General features: G+C 52.0%; 1 protein-coding gene across 2 annotated transcripts in view; it reads right to left on the reverse strand.

Annotated features, from left to right (window-relative positions):
* Positions 1–1,892: 1,892 nt before the first annotated feature.
* The window catches only part of Wipi2 (WD repeat domain, phosphoinositide interacting 2), a 33,817-nt gene continuing 13,644 nt past the window's right edge, over positions 1,893–22,065 (reverse strand). For both annotated transcript variants that reach the window (XM_055598479.1, XM_055598478.1), the window contains 10 exons: positions 15,458–15,627; positions 12,950–13,046; positions 12,139–12,236; positions 11,712–11,804; positions 10,179–10,249; positions 8,224–8,331; positions 6,970–7,134; positions 5,938–6,045; positions 5,104–5,261; positions 1,893–4,493 (listed from right to left, as the gene is read on the reverse strand). In XM_055598479.1, the coding sequence (XP_055454454.1) occupies positions 4,381–4,493; positions 5,104–5,261; positions 5,938–6,045; positions 6,970–7,134; positions 8,224–8,331; positions 10,179–10,249; positions 11,712–11,804; positions 12,139–12,236; positions 12,950–13,046; positions 15,458–15,627 (1,181 nt within the window). In that variant the 3' untranslated portion in view covers positions 1,893–4,380. The remainder of the gene's footprint in view (positions 4,494–5,103; positions 5,262–5,937; positions 6,046–6,969; positions 7,135–8,223; positions 8,332–10,178; positions 10,250–11,711; positions 11,805–12,138; positions 12,237–12,949; positions 13,047–15,457; positions 15,628–22,065) is intronic.

Here is a 22,065-nt window from a genome sequence, read left to right on the forward strand (position 1 = left end):
AGTGTGTCTGTGTTAGGGTGTTAGCGCTTGGTGTTACACACCGTTGTGAGCTGCCATGTGGCTGCTGGGAACTGAACCCAGGTCCTCTGAAGAACTGCCAGTGCTCTTAACCGTGGAACCGTCTCTCCAGCCCCGGCTTTGTCCATTTTTAAGACAGGGTCTTTTTAAAGTTTATATATATGTGTGTGTGTGTGTGTGTGTGTGTTAATGCCTACATGTGTGTATGTGCACTACATCAGTGCCTGGTGCCAACAAAGGCCTCCACAGCCCCTGGATTTGCAGAGAGTCGTGAGTCACCTCGTGGGTGCTAGGAGCTGAACCCAGGTCCCCTGGAGGGGCAGACGGTGTTCTTAAGCCCTGAGCTACCTCCAGCCCCCTCAGACAGTCATGTCCCCACCCCCTTTGTTCTGGAACTCGCTTGTCAGACCAGGCTGGCCTCAAACTCAGAGATCCACCTGCCTCCGCCTCCCAAGTGCCGGGATTAAAGGTGTGCGCCACGGCTGCTTGGTAAAACAAGGTCTTAATGCATCCCAGACCATCGCCGAATTCCCTGTGTAGCTAAGGGTGCTCTCAAAGTTCTCATCCTCCTCACTCTACCTCCCTAGTGTTGGGTTACAGGCATGTATGTATATACCCAGCGACCCAGCTCTGATCCAGGGACTTGTAATCGCTGTGGCTTGGAGACAGACACTGCGACGTGTGCACACACACATGCATGCACGCGCGCGCGCGCGCGCGCACACACGCACACACACACACAGCACCTGAAACAGCTCTACCTTTGAAGGAAATGTAAAAAATGAGCATTTTCCAATTGCACCTCAGCACAAAATGACGCCTAGGGAAGGGATCAGGACAGTCCCTTGAACAGAGCTTGAAAGAGGTTTCTTGAAATGAAGAGATTTTCCTTGTTGGATACCAGAGAAGAGGGGATCTTGCCTCCAAATCCAGAGCAGCCCTGCCCTTTCGCCCCCTGTGTTTCTCAAGCCACACAATGCAAACAGTAGAAGACAGGTCAAGGATTACAGTCAGGGCAAAAAAACCTGAAGAGCAGAAAAGCCCTTGTGCTCAGCAAGCAGCTAAGCAGTGTGCATTGCCAGGGAGTTTTCTCCCTGACACACTTCCCACACAGGCCACCACAGGCCTGGCCCAGCCCTCCTCACACCCGGGACCCCAGATGTTTGGAACGAGTGATCTGGCCATTCCTACCACAGAGGGCAGGCGTTATAAGGACTGAAGGTAGGGGACCGTAGGGCCATGCATGCACCTTTAAGTCAGCATCATGTTACGATAAGGGATGAGTGAGTTGGGTTTGCTGGCTCGCGCCTGTAGTCCCAGAGCATGGAAGGAGGCAGAGGCAGGATGGTCTTAAGAGTCTGAGTGCAGCCTGGACTAGATTGTAAGATCATTTCAAAAAACAAAACCAAAAAGAAGCATGGTCAGCGGAGTTGAGCAAGGAACACATTTCTCGTCTCAGCTGAGCTGTGACCAAAATATTCTAGTCCTCTCCAAGCAGCCCACCTGCTGTCGAGTCTCATCTCCAAGTCCAACCATGAGAATGAAGTTACCAAGCCCGTCTTGGCAGCAGCTGCAGCCTGGAGGCTCCAGGGTCTACAGAGGGCAGAGTTGGGCAGCTCCAAGTGGAGGGAGCCCTCCCTGCTGGGCACGGCATTCACTGCAGGGGAGGGCAGCCGTGTGCCCTGTGGTCTCAGACCTGCGTGAGCAGCCCAGGCTCGATGCCCAGTGGGGGCATCTCCACACCAACCTCCCAGAACACTCCAGTTCTCCCTTCCTCCTTTGTACCACAGAACAAGGCAGGCAAGGGCAGACTTCCACCTAGCTTTGTAGGCAGAGAGCAGAGCCGAACAGAAACCATGCACTTTAGCCCGTGACGTGTTTCACTCTGAGTGTTTATTGGAGTCCACTGCTGGCCACACCCAGGGCTGGGTGTTCACAGGCCATCCCCTCACACACCTCACAACAACCCTGTGAGGTAGGGTTCTTGTACAGTCCAACCTGAGGCCCCAGACCTGCTCCTAGCTCACACCGTTAGTGTAGGCAGGGCGAGGGACGCCACTCTTGCTTTCATTGCTTTAGAAAATACAAAAGCTTTGGTCCCAAACCACACTGAGCTTACAAATTTTGGGGGTTTTCAAACTCCCGTTTCCCATCGTCTTTTAAGTTGTCATCCTTTGGTTTCTTTCTTTCTTTTTTGAGACAGTGTCTCAGTCTGTAAGTCAGGCTTGCCCAGAAGTATATAGTCTAGGCTGACCTCAAACTCCCAGCAATCCTCCTGCCTCACTCTCCTAAAGGCTGGGATTACAGGTGTGCACACCTGTAACGTCTGATTCCAAATTTCTCTTAACTTTGGAGAAATACAAGTCTTAAAATGACCACTGGCGTGAGGCCTGGGGTCAGCCCTCAAGTGAGGGCACCTCAATTGGCTCCACTATTTGAGTCCCAACAATGAGTGCCCACCCCACAGAGCCCGAGGCCTGCAAGCGGTGCAGATTGCTTCGCAGAGGGCAGCTTTCCTGACCTCTGTGGGACGCACAGGCACATCTGTCCCCAGAGAGGAAGGCTGGCTCACCAAATCTGTCCAGCTTGGCAAGACCACTGCCTGAAGGCAGAGCCTCGGACACTAGAAGCCGCCTTTCCTGACCAAATTTTCAAGTGAGGAAACCCAGGCCAAAAAGGAGACATGAATTGTAACACACTTTTGGAACTCTAACTTCCAAAAGAACCTCAGCACATAAAGTGAGTCTCAAGTCACACTTGGACCCAGACATTCGCTCTTGGTCCCAGGGAGCCACGGCTCCTACCCGGTCCTGTGTGCTTCCCCCAGGCTGTTGCCATCAGCGCTGTCTGGCTGTGCCAGGCCCCAGGCGGGCTGGGTCCCAGCTTCTCAGGGTTCAGGCCAGGCACTGTGCAGTGTGGTTACTCCGATGCTCCAGGACACGGGTCCACCCCCTGTACCCCACCCACGCCATCAGCCACCTTCGCAACAGAGCAGGGGACCTCAGCAGAAACCCTGCCCAAACCAGACATAACCAGGCTGGACTGAAGGCAGCTACCTCAGTGCCTCCTGTCCAGACGCCTGACCGGGCCGGTGAGCCTGGAGACCAGACATTATCCTCCTCCTTCCAGCTCCAAAGCTGTAGAAGCAACAGCGCACACCTCAGGGCTCCACGCAAGGTGTTTTAGAATGCACGCTTGAGGACCTCAACCTTCATTCCCTAGAGCTGAAAAAGAAGCCGGCACAGTGGCGCCTGGAGTAGCTCTCAGGAAGTTGAGGCAGGAGGACTGCTCGAAGCTTGAGATCAGCCTGGGCCGCAGTGTGACCCTGCCCTTCCCCCAAAGACACCCAACAGTCAAAAGCAAGCAGGAGGGCAGCACAGACATGTGACTTCACTCCTGTACTCTGTAAGACCGAAATAGAAAAAGGCACATCAGCCCGGGGGGAGGGGGCTCTCCACTTGCTGCCGCCGCCTCTGGGGGCGGGGGGGGAGAGCCTGTGGCAGACAGCTCAGCTCCAGGTCAGCGGGGCCCGCACCTGAGGCTGCAGCTCACCCTTTGTGCTTTTTTGGGCATGGGAGTAAGCTACAGGCTCTCCTTTAAAAATAAAACCAAATAAAAACAAAACAAAACAAAAAAACAAGTCACAGTTCTCGGGTGGGGACAGTAGGAAACAGAGAGTTAACGTCACAGACGAAATCACCTTCCTTGGCTCCAGGCTGCCCTGCCATCTGCTAAGCTCACCTGCCGGAAGAGAAGGCACACAGAACAGAAACTGCCTCTCTCCCACTCAACATCCCCAAGGAGAATAAGACCCAAAACAATAGTCCCCATGGAGGAAGTTAGTCCCAGAATGATCCAATCTGGAAAGTTTAATGAACTGGAGGGAAAGTGGTCCAGGTGAGGCAGTGGGGCAAGAGGACTCCTGACAGAAGCCCTGTCCCTGCAGATCCAGTGCACGCAGAACTTTCTTCATGCATGCCCTGGCGTGAGACCTGACAGCTCTGGTTTGCTGTGGAGCGGCCACTCCACTTGCTCTCCTATGCTGGCTTGGCACATCACACATGCAAAGCAAGGAGACTCCACAGACTTTACCAAATGGTTAATTTTGGCAAGAAAAAAATAATTAAAAAAATTAAAGGGTAAGAGAAAATAAAAAGCTAAAATTCATAAGCAGGGTTAAAGTCACTGAAGTGAAAACAGTGTATTTTCTCAACAGTATGGACAGACTAGAACTACAATCTCTTTGCTTTAAAGTCTCTGCCATCCTCGCCCTTAATTCAGGTCAAAGTTCATAGCAGCAATGCACAAATCCTCTGCCAGGCCAGTGTTGCCTGCTCCTGGGCTGGAGTTCACAGGTCAGGATCAGTCAGTCCGGAGGATCATGGGAGGATGCTCACTGTCTTCATCCAGGCGCAGGGCGCTGGCTTCCCCCTCCAGGCATGCACCACCCACGGCACCCAGGTCATCTGTATAGGCTGCAATGAGAAGAGTGACAGCCTCAGGGAGCTGGCACCCGTTACTGATCTTGTGGCCCCAACGAGAGACTGTGTCCAGGAGACGGCACGACTATGAGCTATGGCTACACCAAGACCTTCCCAACCTGGTCATAGAGCCAGGCCTCTACAGCCTCAGGCAGAGGCAGACGAGGTCACCCATTTCCCAGCATGCAGTAGCCCAACACAAGCCTGAACAGTGAACAGTGGTAACTGAACGTACAGGCTGCACTCTGCCGCGCGACCACGGAGACTTTCAGGGGCAAAGGCTGGAGAATGGTGGAATGGATGCTCCTTGGCATAAGAGCTAGCGCAAACTCTCTTGCAAGCAAACCGCTGGAGTTTGGGGAAAGTCAGCCGCATGGATGGAGAGAACCATGCCTGAGTGACCTTAGCTATCAGCACTGGCAGCCTCTGTCCATGATGCCTGGAGGACACGCTGCTTACAGAGGTGGCAGGTGTGTGGGCTCACACAGCCAGTCACTGGCCACAATGACTGCTTTCCCCTTTCCCCAGCCCTGAAGGAGTCCCGCTCCATGGCACACCTCCAGTGACAACTATGGAAGAGTCCTGGAAGCTGTTGCTCAGTTACCTTCTAAGTTGGCATCCTGCCCTTTCCCGAGTCTTGTTGGGGATGAGGGCGTGTAGGCACCCTTGGCAGCTGCTGTGCCGTACGCCTGCGTTACTAAGGGGCAGTCATGAGATGCAGAGTCTACTATTTCACTGGTTGTCTCCATGCTGCCATCCAACCTAGAGACAGGAAATGAACAGGTCAGGCCTGATGTTTGAGGCCAGGTGTGATGGCTCAGTCTCAAAACCCTAGCATTTGGGAGGTTGAGGCAGGAAAATTCCCCTTAGTTTAAGGCCAACCTTAGCTACACAGTAAGTCCTGGTTCAAACAAAACAAGTTGTTCCAGGACAGATGGATACAGGTATAGCATGGCCTAGGGCCTGAGATGCCAGCCAAGGACGGCGTGTCACAGATGCCTGCTCACGCCTGACACAACCCTGCCACCAACACCAAGACTCTGCCCCTGGGATTTCCCAGTGACTTCAACACAGGAAGTATGACCAAGCCCACACATCCCAATCACCAAGTGCAAATTTCCTACTCCAATCCTGATGTGGGACGGCAGGCTCCTGTGAGGACACCTTACTATAAACCCCAAGCCTCACCCACAGCGGGAGCCTGGGGGGCTACCCAATTGTCACCATCACAGCCTCAGACACCTCTCTCCCTGGCCCTGAAGGGCAGGTATCCAGTGGCCAAAAAGGTAAAGCAGAAGGGTCTTAGCACCAGAAAAATGAATTTCAATGGGGAGACAATGCTTGCCAATGGCACAGGCCGGCACATCTGCCTGAAGCGGATGAATGCACAGCCCCACCACAGAGCCCACAGCCCCCGACCTCCACAGAGCAGCCTCACCTGTGCTGACGCATCAGGGCGCACTCGCCGCCTTCCTGGGGGTCCAGGTTGTACATGTACAAATAGCCATCTGATGCTCCTACCAGCAACCGTGGGATCTTCTGAATTCTAAGGAAAAGCAGCTATGTTTTCATGTTTCAGAAGGAGGACTTTCCTCACCAAAGGCACGTGACTAAGCCTACATCTCAGCTGAGCTAGGAAGAAACCCACCAGCCAGGGTGTTAGGTGAAGGCGGTACCTGGGCTCCTCTGAGGGAAGCTGGGAGGGCTAAGGATGGCCTGGGTGTGAACACACTGAGTCCCAAAGAACACATGATGGGGCGGGGTGGCTGTCAGCTTCTTGGTCCCTAAGGTGGGTGTTTTCTCCTTCCTGTGTGTGCGCATGCGTGCACCCATCTGTGCATGCCCATGGGGAAGCCAGGAGGCGTGAGATGCCCTGCTGGACCACTCTGGGCTTTACTCCACTTCACCTGGATGCAGGCTGATGGACATCAAGTCCTAGCGACCCACTTGGGTCTGCCTCCCCCAGTGCCGGAAACAGGCCCGTGTGGCCACACTTGACCACACGTCGGTGCTGAGGACAGAGCTGTTGCCCACTGAGCACCTCCCAGCCTGAGGGTGGGCCTGTCCATAAAGCTTTCGCTCACTTTAGCAGAGCAGTAAGACTCCAGCAACACTGGCAATTTCCTGAGCCAGAGCTGTGCTGTCACTCATCTTACAGACAAGCTTTCCAGTGCTCCAAGGCCGACAATCCCAAGCCCACAAGCAGGACCTGTGTGCTCCTGGGCACTGCCACTGAACAGTGTCACTTTCCCGTTGTCTGACTTAACGCTCTCATCCACACAAACACCCTGTAAAATGCAAAGGTGGCTCTGTGGTGAGGCCCTCGCGCCTGCGGGTCCTCTCAGCAGGGTTTGACGAGCCAGGCTGAGCAGGGCCACACAAGACCTCTGCAACCAGGCGGCAAGCACTGTCCCCAGGCTCTGATGGGCATGGGGCAGATGGTGGGGACACAGGCTCAGCATGCACTCACGTGACTAGTGAGCAGATGTTTTTGTGGCCACAGAACGGCAGGCGGACGGTGGCAAAGGCCCTGCCCTGGCTGAACATTTCTGTCACTTGTGAGGGCAGGTAGCTGGTAGATGCCATGAGCACCTTCCCGAAGTAGCCAGTCCAGGTGGTGGGCTCTTCCGGAGGCCTGGAAGGAAGCCCCATGACACAGGTAAGACTGGGTTCTCACCTACAACTACAACTAGGAGTCAGTCCTAGACTGAGCCAACCCTCCATGCTTGGCAAACATCGGCCGTGGAAAGCAGAGTGTCGTGGAAAGCAGAGTGTCCTGTTTTCTCCCCGCCCAGTGGCTGTGGCTGTGACAGCAAGCCAGCAGGAGCCTTCTGGAGCAGCAGCTCTCACATGCTTCCTTAGCATGTGCGCTCCTGACTGCAGAGACCAGGACTACTGTGGGAGCCAGGGCTCTGTCTCACAGTGTGGGTCTTTGGATGGGAAACAGGCTCTTGTCATCAATGCTGGCCCAAGTGGGATGCTCTTGAATGTGTGCAGGAAACATACAGGAAGTCTCTCTATCAGGAATCTGTCGCAGGAGCAGCACCCAGCTCCTCGCTTCCCTGGGTCAGAGCTGTGATTCTCATGCCTTTCTGCCCTGGGATATCAGAACATCCTCTGAGCACAGATTATGCTGACGGTAGACTTGGTGGTGTCATGCCCACCCTACAGGCAGATGGGGTCTGCACCCAGAAACGGTGCCACACAGTGGCTCTGTGTCATGATTTTCTGATGAGTGTAAGCAGTTTACAATTTTGTAGATGTTTTTATTTTTAGATTAATTTAAAATTTGTGTGTGCAGGTTGGAGGCCAATGTATTTGACCTATTTCTCTCCTTCTATCACATGGTTCCCTGGGAAGGCTGTCAGGCTTGGCACCAGTACTCACTGAGCCATCTTATCAACCCTTAAAAGTTGAGACCAACTAGCTCAGTGGTAGCGTTTCCCTGCAACACTCCTGAGACTCTAGGTTTGGTCCTCAGTTCTTCCCATTCCCAACAAACCATGTAAAAAACCTGGTTTTTAGCCAGTTGGTGGCACATGCCTTTAATCCCAGTACTCAGGAGGCAAAGTCAGGCAGATATCTGAGTAGGAGGCCAGCCTGGTCTACACAGTGAGTTCCAGGACAACCAGGGCTACACAGAGAAACCCTGCCTTGAAAGAAAAACGAAAGAAAAAAGAAAAGAAAAGAAAGGAAAAAAGAAAGACTTGTCTTTGCAACTTACTTTTCCCTCACGGCCTCGAGTTTGAAGATGTGCACAGTTTCGGTGTTGCTAGATGCGGAGAGGAACATGCCATCCATGCTGAAGGCCAGGGAGCAGATGCTCACACACCTGAGGAACAGGGGGTGTGAGAGGCCCCAGCCCACCCACCACAGAACACACTGGCAACAGCTGTGGGGTGGGCAGGGGTACAGCTTCCCCAGGGACTTGTATGGCCACAGAAAGAACAATCTTGTCAGAGACACACTTGGCTCTACAGAAGTCTTTCTGTTCTTCTTGGCCACCTCCTCTGGAGAGAGGAACCTGCTTGTGATCAAACGAGGTAAGAGCATCTCTGTTATTTGTTGAGGGTCTTACTGTGTAACCTTGGGTGGCCTTAGTGTGTCAGATCACAATATCATTGTGGGATCTTAAAACAGGAATTCAAGCTAGAAAATGAAGGCAGAAACTACTGACAAACATTGTTTCCTGGCATGCTCTCTTGGTTCGCCACTGTCTCAGGGATATGGCCTTCTACATCAATCAAATATACACACTCTCTCAGACACAGCAACCAGCCAATGTGATGGGGCGTGCCCTCAACTGAGGCTCCCTCAGGTGACTGGAGGCTCAGAAATGTTGAGAGCTGATTAGGACACAGAAGCAGTAAGATGGGAAAGTTTAAAAACCCAAACCAATGTGTTAGCCACATCAATCACTTATGTAGCAAACCCCCAAACACTGATGATGGCAACGAGTGGAAAAGGCAGATTAGACGGAACTGTGGTGTCTGTCTGGCCCGGCAGGTCAGGCGGCAGCCTGGTAATGTTTTAAGGCAATCCTCCCAGCCCAGGTCTCCAAGGTCACTAAACATTCCACAGCTTGAATAAACATGTTTTTTTTCCCTTTACTCCACCACGCTGTGTTAGGACAAGAGTGTTTCCAATGCCCCATGCCTAATGTTCCCAGGCTGATGGAGAGTATGCAGCAGGCGGCACATTCTGGACTGCTAAGTGCCAGATCTACCTCAGGAGGGTTGGGCTGTGTCCAGACGCAGATCCTACACCCATACCTGACTGGGCAGCAGAAGCAGACAGGTTGATTAGAAAGGATGTGGGGTACAATGAGGGTACAGAGAGGCTCCGGGCAAGCACTGGACACAGGGAACCAAGAGGAGCACAGAGGATCAAGAGAGGCGTGACATGGGGAAGCCCAGAGGTGCAGTCCCTGAAGGAGATGTCTAGTATTTTGAGACGGCCTGACTATACAGCTCAGGCCGGGCGAGACTGGAGTTCCAGTGCGCCCATCACCCCTGGCTCCTGGCTTTGGAAACACTGCTCAGACTACAACATGTGTGCTCTATCTCCCGGGGACACCCCAACAAGAAAGGGAGGTGACGACAGACAGTGGCAGGTTCCCTAGGGAGGACAGCCACGCATTCCTAAGTGCTTCTTAGCCTCGGCTGCCATTACACAGTCGAAGGAGGGAGCCAAGGCTATGGGACGCACTGCTGCCTTACCACAGTCACAGCGATGGTCAAGGGCTTGAACCCAGGCAGCGCAGCCCAGGCCTGTCCTACTATGCTCCAGCATCTGCTTAAGCAGCAGTGAGGACTGGGGTGTCAGGACAGTAACAGGATGCTGTGGGCATGCAGGTCACAGAGGGAACCCCAACCTCAAGAAAAGCTCACAAGATATCTGCTGGGGGAGGGGAGCTGGGCGGGACCTCAGGGGCAGGAAGCAGGTGGGGCTGCTGTCCTGAACCCCGAATGTCCTGTGCTAAGCCTTTTTAGGGCCCCTCTAGCGAGTCAGGCGGCTCTCGGAGCAAGGCTTGTGCTGCCCTTCCAAGACCAGTTCCAGGAGACGTGCTTGTGCTGGGAGGCACCTTCTAAGCCTCCCCTCGATTAACCACAGGCAGCAGATACTGAAATCCAAAAGGAACCTCTGTAGCCAGCCTGGGAACAAACGCCTGTACTTCACCTCTTCACTCCTCTCCGGAACTCAAACAGCTTTTGTCCCTCTGGAATGGAAAACACCCGAATCACAGTCCCCTAGGTCAGAGAGAGGAAAAAGGGGGAAGAAAACAGAATTTTAGTTGAGCAAAAAAATAAAAAAATTAAATTGACTTTTAGTCTTCTCTTACATCATTCTACACATGGACAAGCCATGCGGCTGCTGGCAGGAGCTCAAGGGGGCTCCAGCCTCCTCTCTGCGCTCCAGTTCTGGGGTGTATGGAGCCCCGATGCCACAGACCAGTGTTCCAGCCTCTTCTTGCTCACCCCTACAGGCACTGCTTAAAGTCAGCCGACTCATCTGGACGCGAGCAGCCTTGACGCCGACTGTGGAGCACACTGCAGCAGCGCGCCCTTAGCCACCGCCACAGATCCTCTCTATCGGAATCTCTTAAGTTCATAATCAGACACACACACTTGGGTTTACACATGACTTAAACATGACATTACCGGCAAAAACAACATGTAAGAGACAACATCAACATCCCAAAATAGTGATGTTTAAAAATATTACAGCCAGGAGACAGACGCAGCAGATATTTAAGTTTGAGGCCAGCTTGATCTACAAAGTGAGTTCCAGGACAGGCAGGGCTACACAGAGAAACCTTGTCTCAAAACAAAAAAAAACAACAAATCCTGAAAACAAACAAACAACCCAACAAAACATCAAGAGCAAAACTATATTAAAAGTGATTTTTGTTGTTGTTGTTATTGTTTTTGAGACTGAGACAAGGTCCCATTCTGGCCCTGGTTGGCTGGAACTCACTGTGTGGATCAGACTGGCTCTGGCTTCACAGACCCACATGTGTCTTGATCACAGCCATGCCTGATGTTTTTCTATTTCATGCCACGAACAAGCACTGGCTTTTCTCTCTTTTAGTAACTGTGTGTGCGCGCGCATCCACCACAGTGCACAGGTGGAGGCCACAAGACAGCTGGCAGGAGTCAGTTCTCTCCTCCGTGTTTTAGGAATCAAGCTCAGGTCGTACGTCAACCTTTGGCCTCCCCCACGTGTGCACACACACCCGTATCTAGGAGAACATGTACACAAGCACCAACATGCACACCTGCTGATCCATCCCACTGGTCCACACAGTGTGTCAAACAATGGCACACTGTGACAGCCTGTGGCACTAGTGGAAGATGGTGGAGCCTTCAAGAGCTAAGGCCTAGAGGAAGTTAGTCCAGTCTTTGGAAGTGTGCCCACACAGGGACTATGGGGACCCCAGCCCCTCCCCCTCTCCCTCCTGGCTACCATATGAACTGCTTTTCTCAGCTGTGGGACAGGCTCACAGACAGAGCAGATGAGCACTAACTAGCCCGTCGGTCCTCTGCACGTTTCCCTCAGGCATTCTTGAAGGCGGACAGCAAGCAATGGCAGCCACTGACACTGGGCTGTTCTGGCCTCTCTGAACACTGGGGAACATATAACCTGCTTGTTAACTTGGACTGTATGACCAAAGCGTGGAGGCCAGTGAGCCAGGTGCCATGGCAGACAGACCTTCTCAGAAGCGGTGGCAAGCTTGGTCCCACTTGCATCAAAAGCCAGGGCTGCTAAGGGACTGTCATGAGCCGGGATCATGTTTGCAGCTCTCTGAAAGGGGGAAATAGAGAAAACATGACTGTCACCCAAGAGCCATCAGGTAGAAATAACTGTTAGCACACCATTACTAAGGCCAAAAGGAGTGGCGGAGCCTCGTGGCAGGCCTGTGGAAACACTGCTCAGCTACAACAAGCAGAGCCGCTGGCCCTGTTTGCTGGGGTCTGCCAACAAGCACACCCTGGAGCTCAGCACGGCGTGAGCACTGGGGAGACACAGGCGGCTCAGCCAGGGCTGCTGGGCCACCTCAGAAGAGCACCAGGAAAGGAAGGCCACGCTGCTGAGCCAGGGAGGCCACCCCGTGCCTTCCCAGCAAGACATATCTCACCAAGTTGATGGTGTCGAAGACCTGCACCTCTCCGATGGTCGCACTCCCAGGGTACGCCAAGTAGCAGTTGTCATTGTTTATTGACAGGGCACACAAGCCTGTGGAGACACATGACAACTGAACTCAAACTGAGTCTAGAGGATGGATACCTGGCAGGGTTAGTGTGGAGTTAACATTTCTAGAACAAAACAATAGAAAGTGTCAAGTAAACCTCTGTATAACTCTCTCAAGATGTCTGCCCCAGCCATCCAGGGTGATGTTGGTATCATTCACTGACGAAAGACCTGTGGTCTGGAATGACTGCAGGCCAGGCTAAAGCTCACCCAATCAATGAGCCTACATGCTCATGAGACAGCTGGGAAGGTGGCTTAGCAGGCTGGCTCCAGCAGGAAGGCCGCTCAGCTTCCACCTGCCACATTTTACACCTGACTGTGTGCAGACCAGAGGAAATTCCCACCTTCAGCCACCTTTATTACATGTTTATTTAGTGTGCATGTGTGTGTGCCAGGGTGTGTGCTAGTCAGGACAACCTGAAGGGCTCAATTCTCTCCCCGCACCACATGTGTTCTGGGAGTGGCACTCAGGTCAGGGTTGGCAGTAAGTGCCCACTTACTTGTTGAGTCATCTCACTGGTCCGTAGTCATCCGTAAAAGGCCGTCCCCCCCAAAGATCTTCCTTTTATTTTTGCTGTGTGTGTGTGCGCGCGTGCGTGCATGGTAAGGTCAGAGGACAAGTTGTAGGAGTCAGTTCTCTCCTGCCTCAATGTGGATACTCAGTGGTAAGGGCTCCTACATGCTTAGCAGTGGCTTACCTGCAGGGTTTGGGGGTGTCTCTCGAATGGTATGAAGTACCTTCATGTCCCGGATGTTGTGTATATAGAGCGACTCTTCCAGACATACAATGAGCCTCTAGAGACAGCAAGAACAAAGATCACCACACATGATGGGGCACACATGGGGCCACACGTGCCGTGTTCCACCTGAGCTGACCCCCGGCCTAAGATCTTCTCCACTCCTAGGACAGCATGCAGGCTGCTGTGCACAGCGCAAGTGTGTGCCGCTGCCTTCCCACTGCCAGCAAGGCTCTGGAGCCGTCCACACAGGCTCCCACAACCACACATGCCAAGGGCACTGTGAGTTCGCACAGGTGACTTACTTCAGTGCCACGTTCTTAGGTGAAGGTGAGAGAGATCTACGAAGGCAAACTGCTTTAGACAACTATGGTGAGGGCTGAGATGGCTCAGTGCATAATGGCACTTACTGTGTCAGAGTGAGGGCTGGAGTTCAGACCCTAACACCCACATAATGCAGGATGAGGCTGTGCCATTATAGCAAGATGGAAGGTGAAGACAGGAATTCCCTGGAAGCTTACTGGTAAGCTGGCTGGAGTACACAGTGGCAAACAAGACACCCTGCCTCAAATAAGGCGGAAGGCAAGGACTGCCACCTGAGGCTATGTTTTGACCTCCACTCATGTCAGGCCACAAATGCACCCATACTGACACAAACACACAAAACCCAACAAACATCACCCCCCCCCCCCCCACCAAACCTCAAAAACCCCAGCAGCAACCTGGTGAGCCTGGGCAGGTGGCCCAGGCCCATTCTCCACCCACTGCAGAGACTGAGGCAGGCAAGTTTGAGGCCCCATCACAAAATAAAAAGTAAAAGTGGTCTGGAGACGGGGCTTAGCACTGACGTTCCATGCCGAGTACCACAAAAAACCCACCAACCCCCAAAACCTGCAGTGAAAGAGGCACAGGTCAAATATACGAAAAGCACAGGGGATTATATGAGGCGTGCGAAATGGTACTGCGCACACGGGTTATTCTGCTAGGCACTACTGTGTGCCTAGTTCCTGAGGACGTCAGAAGAGGGCGCTGGATCCCCCAGGAGCTAGAGTTAGGGCTGTGTGAGCCACACATTTTACAGACAGGACACTGAGGCTCTTGGATGATGCAGTCGGGTTGGTATCTGTGAGGAGCGTGGCACACACTTCGTGTCAGCTGTATAGGAATGTGTGTCTGTTATGTCTTAAACTTGAAAAATGTTCAATCTAATATGTCCCACCACTTCCCAGCTGAACGGGATGATGGGGCCAATTCATTCCTAGTCGAGTCAGCCAGCCAGGGGGCACATGTCTAGCTAGCTGGAATCCAGCTCTCACAGGAAGGCAGGCTCTCCAGCCTGCTGCTGCACACAGAAAACAATGCTGGAGGCGCTTCTGCACTGGCTACCTGTGTGCAGACTGAGGCCCGGCCTGTCAGGAAACACACTCAAAGGCTCCATACAAAGTTGTGGCCCGGGGGTTTGTTTTGTTGGTTTGGGGGAAATCACACGTCACAGCAACAACTCAAAGAAGAAAAAGAGGGAACAGATTTTTAAAAGTATCATTTATAAAAGGAAAGGCACCGCATAAAAAGCCCATGCTATCCCTAGACCAACATTTAGGCTGACAGTAACCTGAGAGCCAGACTAATGTCCTGAGGACAAGTGGAGTGTGCTGGCAGGGACAGGGCCGGTGTGGCTGGGGGAACTGCCTCAGCAAAGCTGGGAGAATGGAGCTGTGGGACTGGCGAAGCAAATGTGCACAGGAGTCAGGCAGTGGTGTCGCACATCTTAATCCCAGCACTGCAGAGGCAGAGGCAGGTGAATCACTTCCAACTGGAGGCCAGCCTGGTCTACACAGCAAGCTCCAGGACAGCCAGGGCTACACAGAGACCCTGTCTCAAAACCCCATAGAAAGACCTACACAGGGAAGCAGAGATGATGGCGAAGGAACGGGGTGGTAATGGTTCAGAGCTGAAAGGCCAACAGCGTGAGACACGGGAGGGACACTGCATGACAGGCAGTTCACACTTGGTTTCCTTGCTTGGTGTGCTTAGGTGTGTGCATCCACACACCTGTGAGGAACGGGGGTTAGGAAGCCAGAGCCGTCACCCATCATGCTCAGGTATCCTCTGCCTTCCTCCCTTGACAGCGTCTCTTACTGAACCTGGGGCAGGCCAGTGAGCCACACAGTCCTCCTCCACTGCCCAGCAACACTGGGGTTAGAGGAACACACAGCCAGGTCAGCTCTTTCTGCAGCTCCTGGGATTCAGACTCAGATCCCTGTACTTAGACAGCAAGACCTCTCAGCACCTCCCCAGCCTCGATCTCATACTTCTGATCCTCCTGCCTCCATCTCTCAGAGTGCCCAGAGTCTAGGCGTGCACCACCTCAGGCAACTTTAGCTGTGCATGGGATGTGCCCAGGACGTACGAGGATGGCTGGCAAGCACTCTACCAGCTGAGGTGCGTGCAGCACAGGGTGCTACTCACCTGCCTGTTGAGCTTCACCGCCAGGATGGTGTTGGAGTAGCTGTAGTTGCAGATCTCAGTTCCTTTCTTGAAGTGGCAAACCTTTAGCTTCCTGGGAGCTTTGAGGCTGACAATGGCCACCAGGCTGCTGGAGAACAATCTCTCCACAATGCAGACATCTTCGGTGTCAGCTAGAACCAGAGAAGAACACATGTATGGATGCGTACACCTCCAAGTCAAGGCATCCGATTTGCCCAGACACAAGTGTATGCATGCCTAACAGGCACATGACACGACACTGTAAGGGGGGTGTGAGCTGACATGTCTGCAAGAGTCACAGACAGCAGCGGGACAGAAAAGCAACATATCTGGAGCCATGGCTGCTGTCACTATAAATACAGATCACACCCTATGTGCAAACCCAGATGCCAAAGCACAGTCATGAAAGCTCACCTTTTAAATGCACTCTGCTGTTGGCCAGGCCTCAAAGCACACGCCCTACAGTTACTCCTTGTGTTTATTCACACACACACACACACACACACACACACACACACACACGCAAATGCATGTGCCACATTAAGAGTGGAGGTAGAAGAAACTGGTGGAAGCCTGTTCTTTCCTCCTACCATGCAGGTCCTGGGTTCCAACTCGGGTTGTCTGTCGGGTCTGTGGCCAGTGCCTTTATCTGCTTAGCCATCTCACTGATTTGACACTTATTCAAATCGGGTCAAAGAATGGGATGCTGCAAGGGGTGCAGGCTAAGCCCAAACCACAGCTCTGGTGGCACTGGACGGTGAACCACAGCTCAGCCAGCCCTGTGTTGTTGCCGTAATTAGCGAGTTGGGTGCATCAGGACACAACCCCTCGTAAGCCAAGGAATGTTTCTAGGCAAGTACATGGTTTCATCATGTTTTCCTGATCGGAAAGGCCAGGCCTGAAATGTACATTAACACACAGAGGCGCAAATGTATATTATACACTAGACATAAGCCAGAACCAGACATACCTATCTGTTAAAGCAAGAGAATGTGCCATTACCCACAACAGGCAGTAAATCAAGGCATAATCCTAAGCTCTTTACAGTTTATTCATGGGTGCTTTTAGCCAGACACAAATCACATTCGCTTCTTTTCCAGAACAGCAAGCAAGCCTTCATTTCAAAAATCAAAACACAAGTAGCTGCCACCACTGGGGAACAGGCCAGAAAAGTAGGAGCCAGGAGGTGAGTCCCAGGCTGCAGAAGCATTGCCCAGCAGCATCCTGGCAGAGGCGCTAACTCCTGCCCAGATGTGTCTTGCAATATAAGACACAGGTGATCCTGCTGGCTCTTAGAGGGGTCAGAGACTCGTACATGACAAGCAGTTCAAGACACAGGCAGACAAGTGGGCAAACAGACTCTAAGACCAGAACGTCAACTACCTGCAGCACAAAGAACCTCCTCAAGGAATCACGAGCACATCCGCCATGAGGAGAAAGCCGGCAGGCAGGAAGGGTACCAGCAGCTGAGAGCTGGTCCCCAGGACTGGCTCCATCATTGCGTTGGCTGGTGACTGGGCAGCCTGGATGGGAACCTCCTCCGTTACTACCTGCTGCACCTTCAGTTTTTTCCTCACAAAGCCACTTCCTGTGAGCATCTAAAAGCCCAGGGGCACCCCATGCCCTCGTCACTGGTGGCCACTGGTGGTCAGCAGTGCCCGTGGAATAATATCCGAGCTCCCTGCTGGGCTTGCTGATGGGCTGTGCCTGAATCACCACAGCTGTGACCAGCAAACAAGGTCCCCAGGCACTAGCATGATGGTAAAAATGGTAAAGACTGGAGTGCCAGTTGCACGCCTTTAATCCTAGCACTCGGGAGGCAGAGGCAGGTGGATCTCTGAGTTTGAGACTATGTCTACAGAGCAAGTTCCAGGACAGCCAGGGCTACGCAGAGAAACCCAGTCTCAAAAATCAAAAAGCAAACAAAAAGAGAACTAACTGAGTGCTGGGTTCCCACAGCCCTTGAATGAAAACAGTTTTTAGAAAACAGTCTCCTAGACTGCATTGTATCTGGTTTTGGTGCTATGCAAATCTCCCTGCCTGCTTTCCCTGTAAGGCCAGGGACCAGGTAATGGGGATGATTACACACACTTAGAGAAACACACACTTAGAGAAACACACACTTAGAGAAACACACACACACACACACACACACACACACACACACACACACACACGATGATGATAGCCCAGCAGAGCCAGAAAAATCAGATTCAAGGTCTAGACCTTTAGCTCAGGGTAGGGTGAAGACCTGCACACGTGAAAGGCTTTGGGATCCAACCTCCAGATCACAAATAAAAACTATAAGGCCAGTGTGTGGCTCAGGTGGTACCAAACAAGCACATAGCCCCGGGATGATTTCCAGTGACACAAACTGGGTGAAATATGTAAAACCCTATCATTCGGGATGTAGAAAGAGGATCAGCTCATAGTTGCCAGGTGTGTGTGACACATGCTTTTAGTCCTAGCATTCAACAGGCAGAGGCAAGTCAATCTTTTGTGACTTTGAGGCTAGCCTGGTCTACACAGAGTTCCAGGCTAGCCAAGGCCACACAGTGACATTTGGTCTTCTGTGGAGGACCTGAGTTCAGCTGCCAGCACCCACATCAGGTGGCTCCCAAACTGCCTGCAAATCCATCTCCAGGGGATCTGATGCCCTCCTTCCTCTGACCTCTGTGAGCACCCGCATTACCGTGTATGCAAACACATCTTTGATTTAGAATAGTAAATTTAAAAAGAAATGCTTGTAGCAGGCTGTGGTGGCATGCCTTTATCCCAGCACGTGGGGTGGGCGGGCAGAGGTAGGTGGATCCCAGTGAGTTCGAGACCAAACTGGTCAACAATCGAGAAAAAAAAAAAAAGAGGAAGAAATGCTTGTTCCAAGGGCATGAGGACCTGACCCCAGCATCTACCTACAGAGTAGGGCCTGGTGGTGTACTGGGAGGCAGACACCAGGCGGTGCAGCTCACTGGCTAGCTAGTCTGAAGGACTGTTAAGACAGATTTGTCAAGCTGGTGGCTATATGAACCCCACCCTCCCAACACACACAAACACACACACCCTCCCAATACACACATATACATTTTAAAAGGAAAGCTAGCTGTAGTGGCACTGGAAACAAGAGGATCTCTGTAAATTTTAGGGCATACTGGTATACTCAGTAAGTTCAAGCCAGCCAGACTGGCTGCCTATGCAGAACCTGTCTCCAGTATCCTCAAAGAGGCAGGAAGGACTGGATTACATCTTTGGTCTAAAGCTGGGCACACTGTAGGAAACCACAGTCTACAGAAAACTGACTGTGTTTGTATATATGTAGGTATGTTTGCATTCATGTGGGTACAGGGACAGGTTCATGGCATGCATGGGGAGGTCAGAGGGCAACTTCAAGTTCTGGTCATCCCAAATCCTTTCTGTTTGAGTTTCTATCTCTTCAGCTTGGGGATTACAGATCCTTTCCCTGCGTCCTGGGGATCAGAATGCAGGTCTTCAGGCTTGGAAGGCAAATATTTTACCAGTGACGTAGCCATTTCCATAATGTAAAATTGATCTGTTACATAAATTTTCCATAAGCCCACTGGTCCTCTAATTTGAACCAGGGGTGAGATAGTGCTGCTGTGTGTCAGCCTTCACAGATTCTGAACTGAGGAGCTGCCCCATGCTAAGGTTTAACTACAGCCCCTGAGGGTTTTACAGCCATTGCTTGACAGGCAGAATAGTGTTGGGGGCGGGGGGGATCTTCTGCACACATGCATAATAGTGAGGTAAAACTCGTAAGGAAGGGACTGAACGGGAGAGGACTTGCAGGATCTCCCTGCGCTGGGAGCGTTGGAAGGAATGCTTCCAGGAGCAGACCTGTTCCAGGCACAGGAGCCCGTGTGCTCACCCAACCTGGCCCTTCAGACACAGGCTCACAGGACATGGACTGTGCTGTTTAATAATGTCAGGAGCAGTAACATCCAGCAAGCCTAAGTTTAAACTGTTGGAAACCCCACCCCCTTCTTACTGAGCAGGAGAAAAAAATCCCAGGCAGGTCAAGAGGCTAGTAAGCAGCAGGTTATCTTGGGAGGACTTGAGCACTCCAGCTGTGAGCACTAAACCCTCTTTGGAGCATGGGTCATTACTGGCTTTGAGGGCGGGGCAGAGGTGGGAGGTTTCCTAAGTGCAAGCGCAGCACAGAGCCAGGAAGGAGTTCAGACCCAGTCAACTGAAGGGAAAGGCCAATGCTACAGAGGCCAAACACCAGAACAAAACAACTAGTGCTCAGGCTGGGAGTGGTGGCTCACAGCTAGTTGGTACTTTGGAGGCTGAAGAAGCAAGTTTGAAGCCAGCTTCAACTACACGGTAAAACTGTATTTTAAAAAACAAAAGCAATGCTGGGCACACACCTTTCATGCCAGCACTCAGGGAGGCAGAGGCAGGCAGATGTCTGTGAGTTCAAGGCCAGCCTGGTTCACAAAGCAACTTCCCCCAAACAACAACAACCACCCCCTGCCCCACCCCAAAGCGCGATCAGAAACCTAGGGACAGGCAGCAGGTGGTGATGTGGTGATGTGCACTCTTAGCACAGGCAGAAGCAAGCAGATCTCTGAATTACAGGCCAGCCACGGTGGGGAAAAAGGACATTTAGTAAGAGGAAGAAATATCTTTACTGAAAGTCTCTTTTGGCTGGGCATGCCAGTGCACATCTTCAATCCCAACACTTGGGCGGCAGAGGCAGGCAGATCTCGGAGTTGGCCAGCCTGATCTCCAGGACAGCAAGGGCTACATAAGGCCCTGTCTCAAAAAAGCCAAAAACAAAAGAATAAAGAAAAATTTGTTGCAGGGTATTTGACCACACTGGGAACTCTGAACCTGTTTCTAGTTGTGTGTGGCTCAGTGCTAGCACACACAATCCGAGAGCTTTCTGTGAACTGGATTAAATAAAGTCAACCATAGGTCGAGGCGCAGAGCAAGCCACCAGTTGACAGGGAGTAAACATAAAAAACAAAACAAAACAAGAAACAGAGAGAGGAAGCCCAGAGAAAGGAGAGCCAGACACACAGGAAGTAGAAAGGAGGGACATTCAGTTTGAACAGTTTTTATTTTTAAGACAGCAAGGAGAAGGTTTATTTTTATTTTTTTCCTCTTTCTGGGGCATGGGCTGAGTAGGAAGTCAGCTGGGTGCTCTCTCTGCTTCTCTGAGCTAGCAGGCTTTCAACCCAGCCCCTGGCTGCTGAGTCTTCACTGGTAATGCGGAACCTGGGAGTTGGTTTAGAAACAAGAAGAATCTCTAGCCCTATCTTTAACGACAAAATCCTAATCTGCCCTTGGAGACTGGGAACAGGGCAGCACTGCCCTGCCTCACTGCACATCCCTGCAGCAGATGCAGAGGGGAAGCGCCTGGACGCAGGTCTGTTAGCTCACGCTCATTTCCCGCAGAGGGAACCAGACTTTATAGTCCACCTAATGCCTCACCTAAGATGCAAGGACCAGCAACCTCCCACAGTGGAGTGTGACCCAAGAGTAACTTCCCAAATTATTGCCTTATACCCTACCCAGTACTTTCACTAATCTGCTAAGCAAACAAAAACCAAGCTAGAAACACAGACCTTGGCCCTGTACCGGTGTGAGAATGTTCCCTCCTTCGAGCCACCAGGTGTGGTGCTACTGCCCTAAGGGCAGGGCTTATCTGCCGTGCTTATCTATTGCCCCTACCTTTCCAACTCCAGGAAGTTAGCCAACAGCCTTATTCATAGTGGCCAAGGCAAATCCTCGGAAAGCTGACTCCTGCATCTACTCCATGAAGGGAACAGGCATTCATGCTGCTGCTTGTACATACAGCCATGTGGAGAACAGCACTACTCACAACAGCCAAGAAATCCGTGCACAACACTCACGTATGCACAGATGAGCGGAGGGACAGGACAGCTGGACAGAACAGCAACAGTTAGCAATAACACAAAGAAATAATACATGGGAGGCAGGGACAAGCTGTAAAAACATTCCGCATGAACAAAGCCAGCCACGCGCAACTGCATGTATCTGCTAAGCCCAGACAGCAGATCTGCAGATGCAGAAAGGAGATGAGTAGCTGGGCTGGGCTGGGCAGTGGGAGGGACTGGGGAGTGACTGCTAATGGCCCTGGCTTTAAGAGATGATAAGAGATGATAAGAACATCTGAAAAGTCCACTACGGTAGGCTGCTCAACTTACCAAATGTACTACCCATCACTCAAATGGATACTAAACAGATTTATAGGCAATAAAGGTACTTAACTATATCCTGAAAGGCTGGACTTTTTGTTTGTTTTCCTTTTTTTTTAAAATCACACTAAACCCATCTCAGGTGGCCTAGTGCAGACACATGAACTTTGTCTGATATATTAAGACCTGATGCAAGAAGTTCCTGACGCAAGCCGTCAGGGACTCTCAGTACAAGTCATGCCACCTGGGGAATGTGGGCCACGGGGATGAGACAGAAACTAAGCATACGCAGACTGTCCAGGGACTGCAGTCCTTCAACCAGGTTGATGGGCAACGGCGGCAGGGGTGGGGATAGCTCCTACGGCACGGGAGGCATCGGACAGCTGATGAGTTTTCTGGGGCCATTTT

This window comes from Psammomys obesus, unplaced genomic scaffold (assembly GCF_907164565.1).
Source record: "Psammomys obesus unplaced genomic scaffold, mPsaObe1.curated_primary_1811, whole genome shotgun sequence".
In the NCBI taxonomy this organism is placed as follows: domain Eukaryota; kingdom Metazoa; phylum Chordata; class Mammalia; order Rodentia; family Muridae; genus Psammomys; species Psammomys obesus.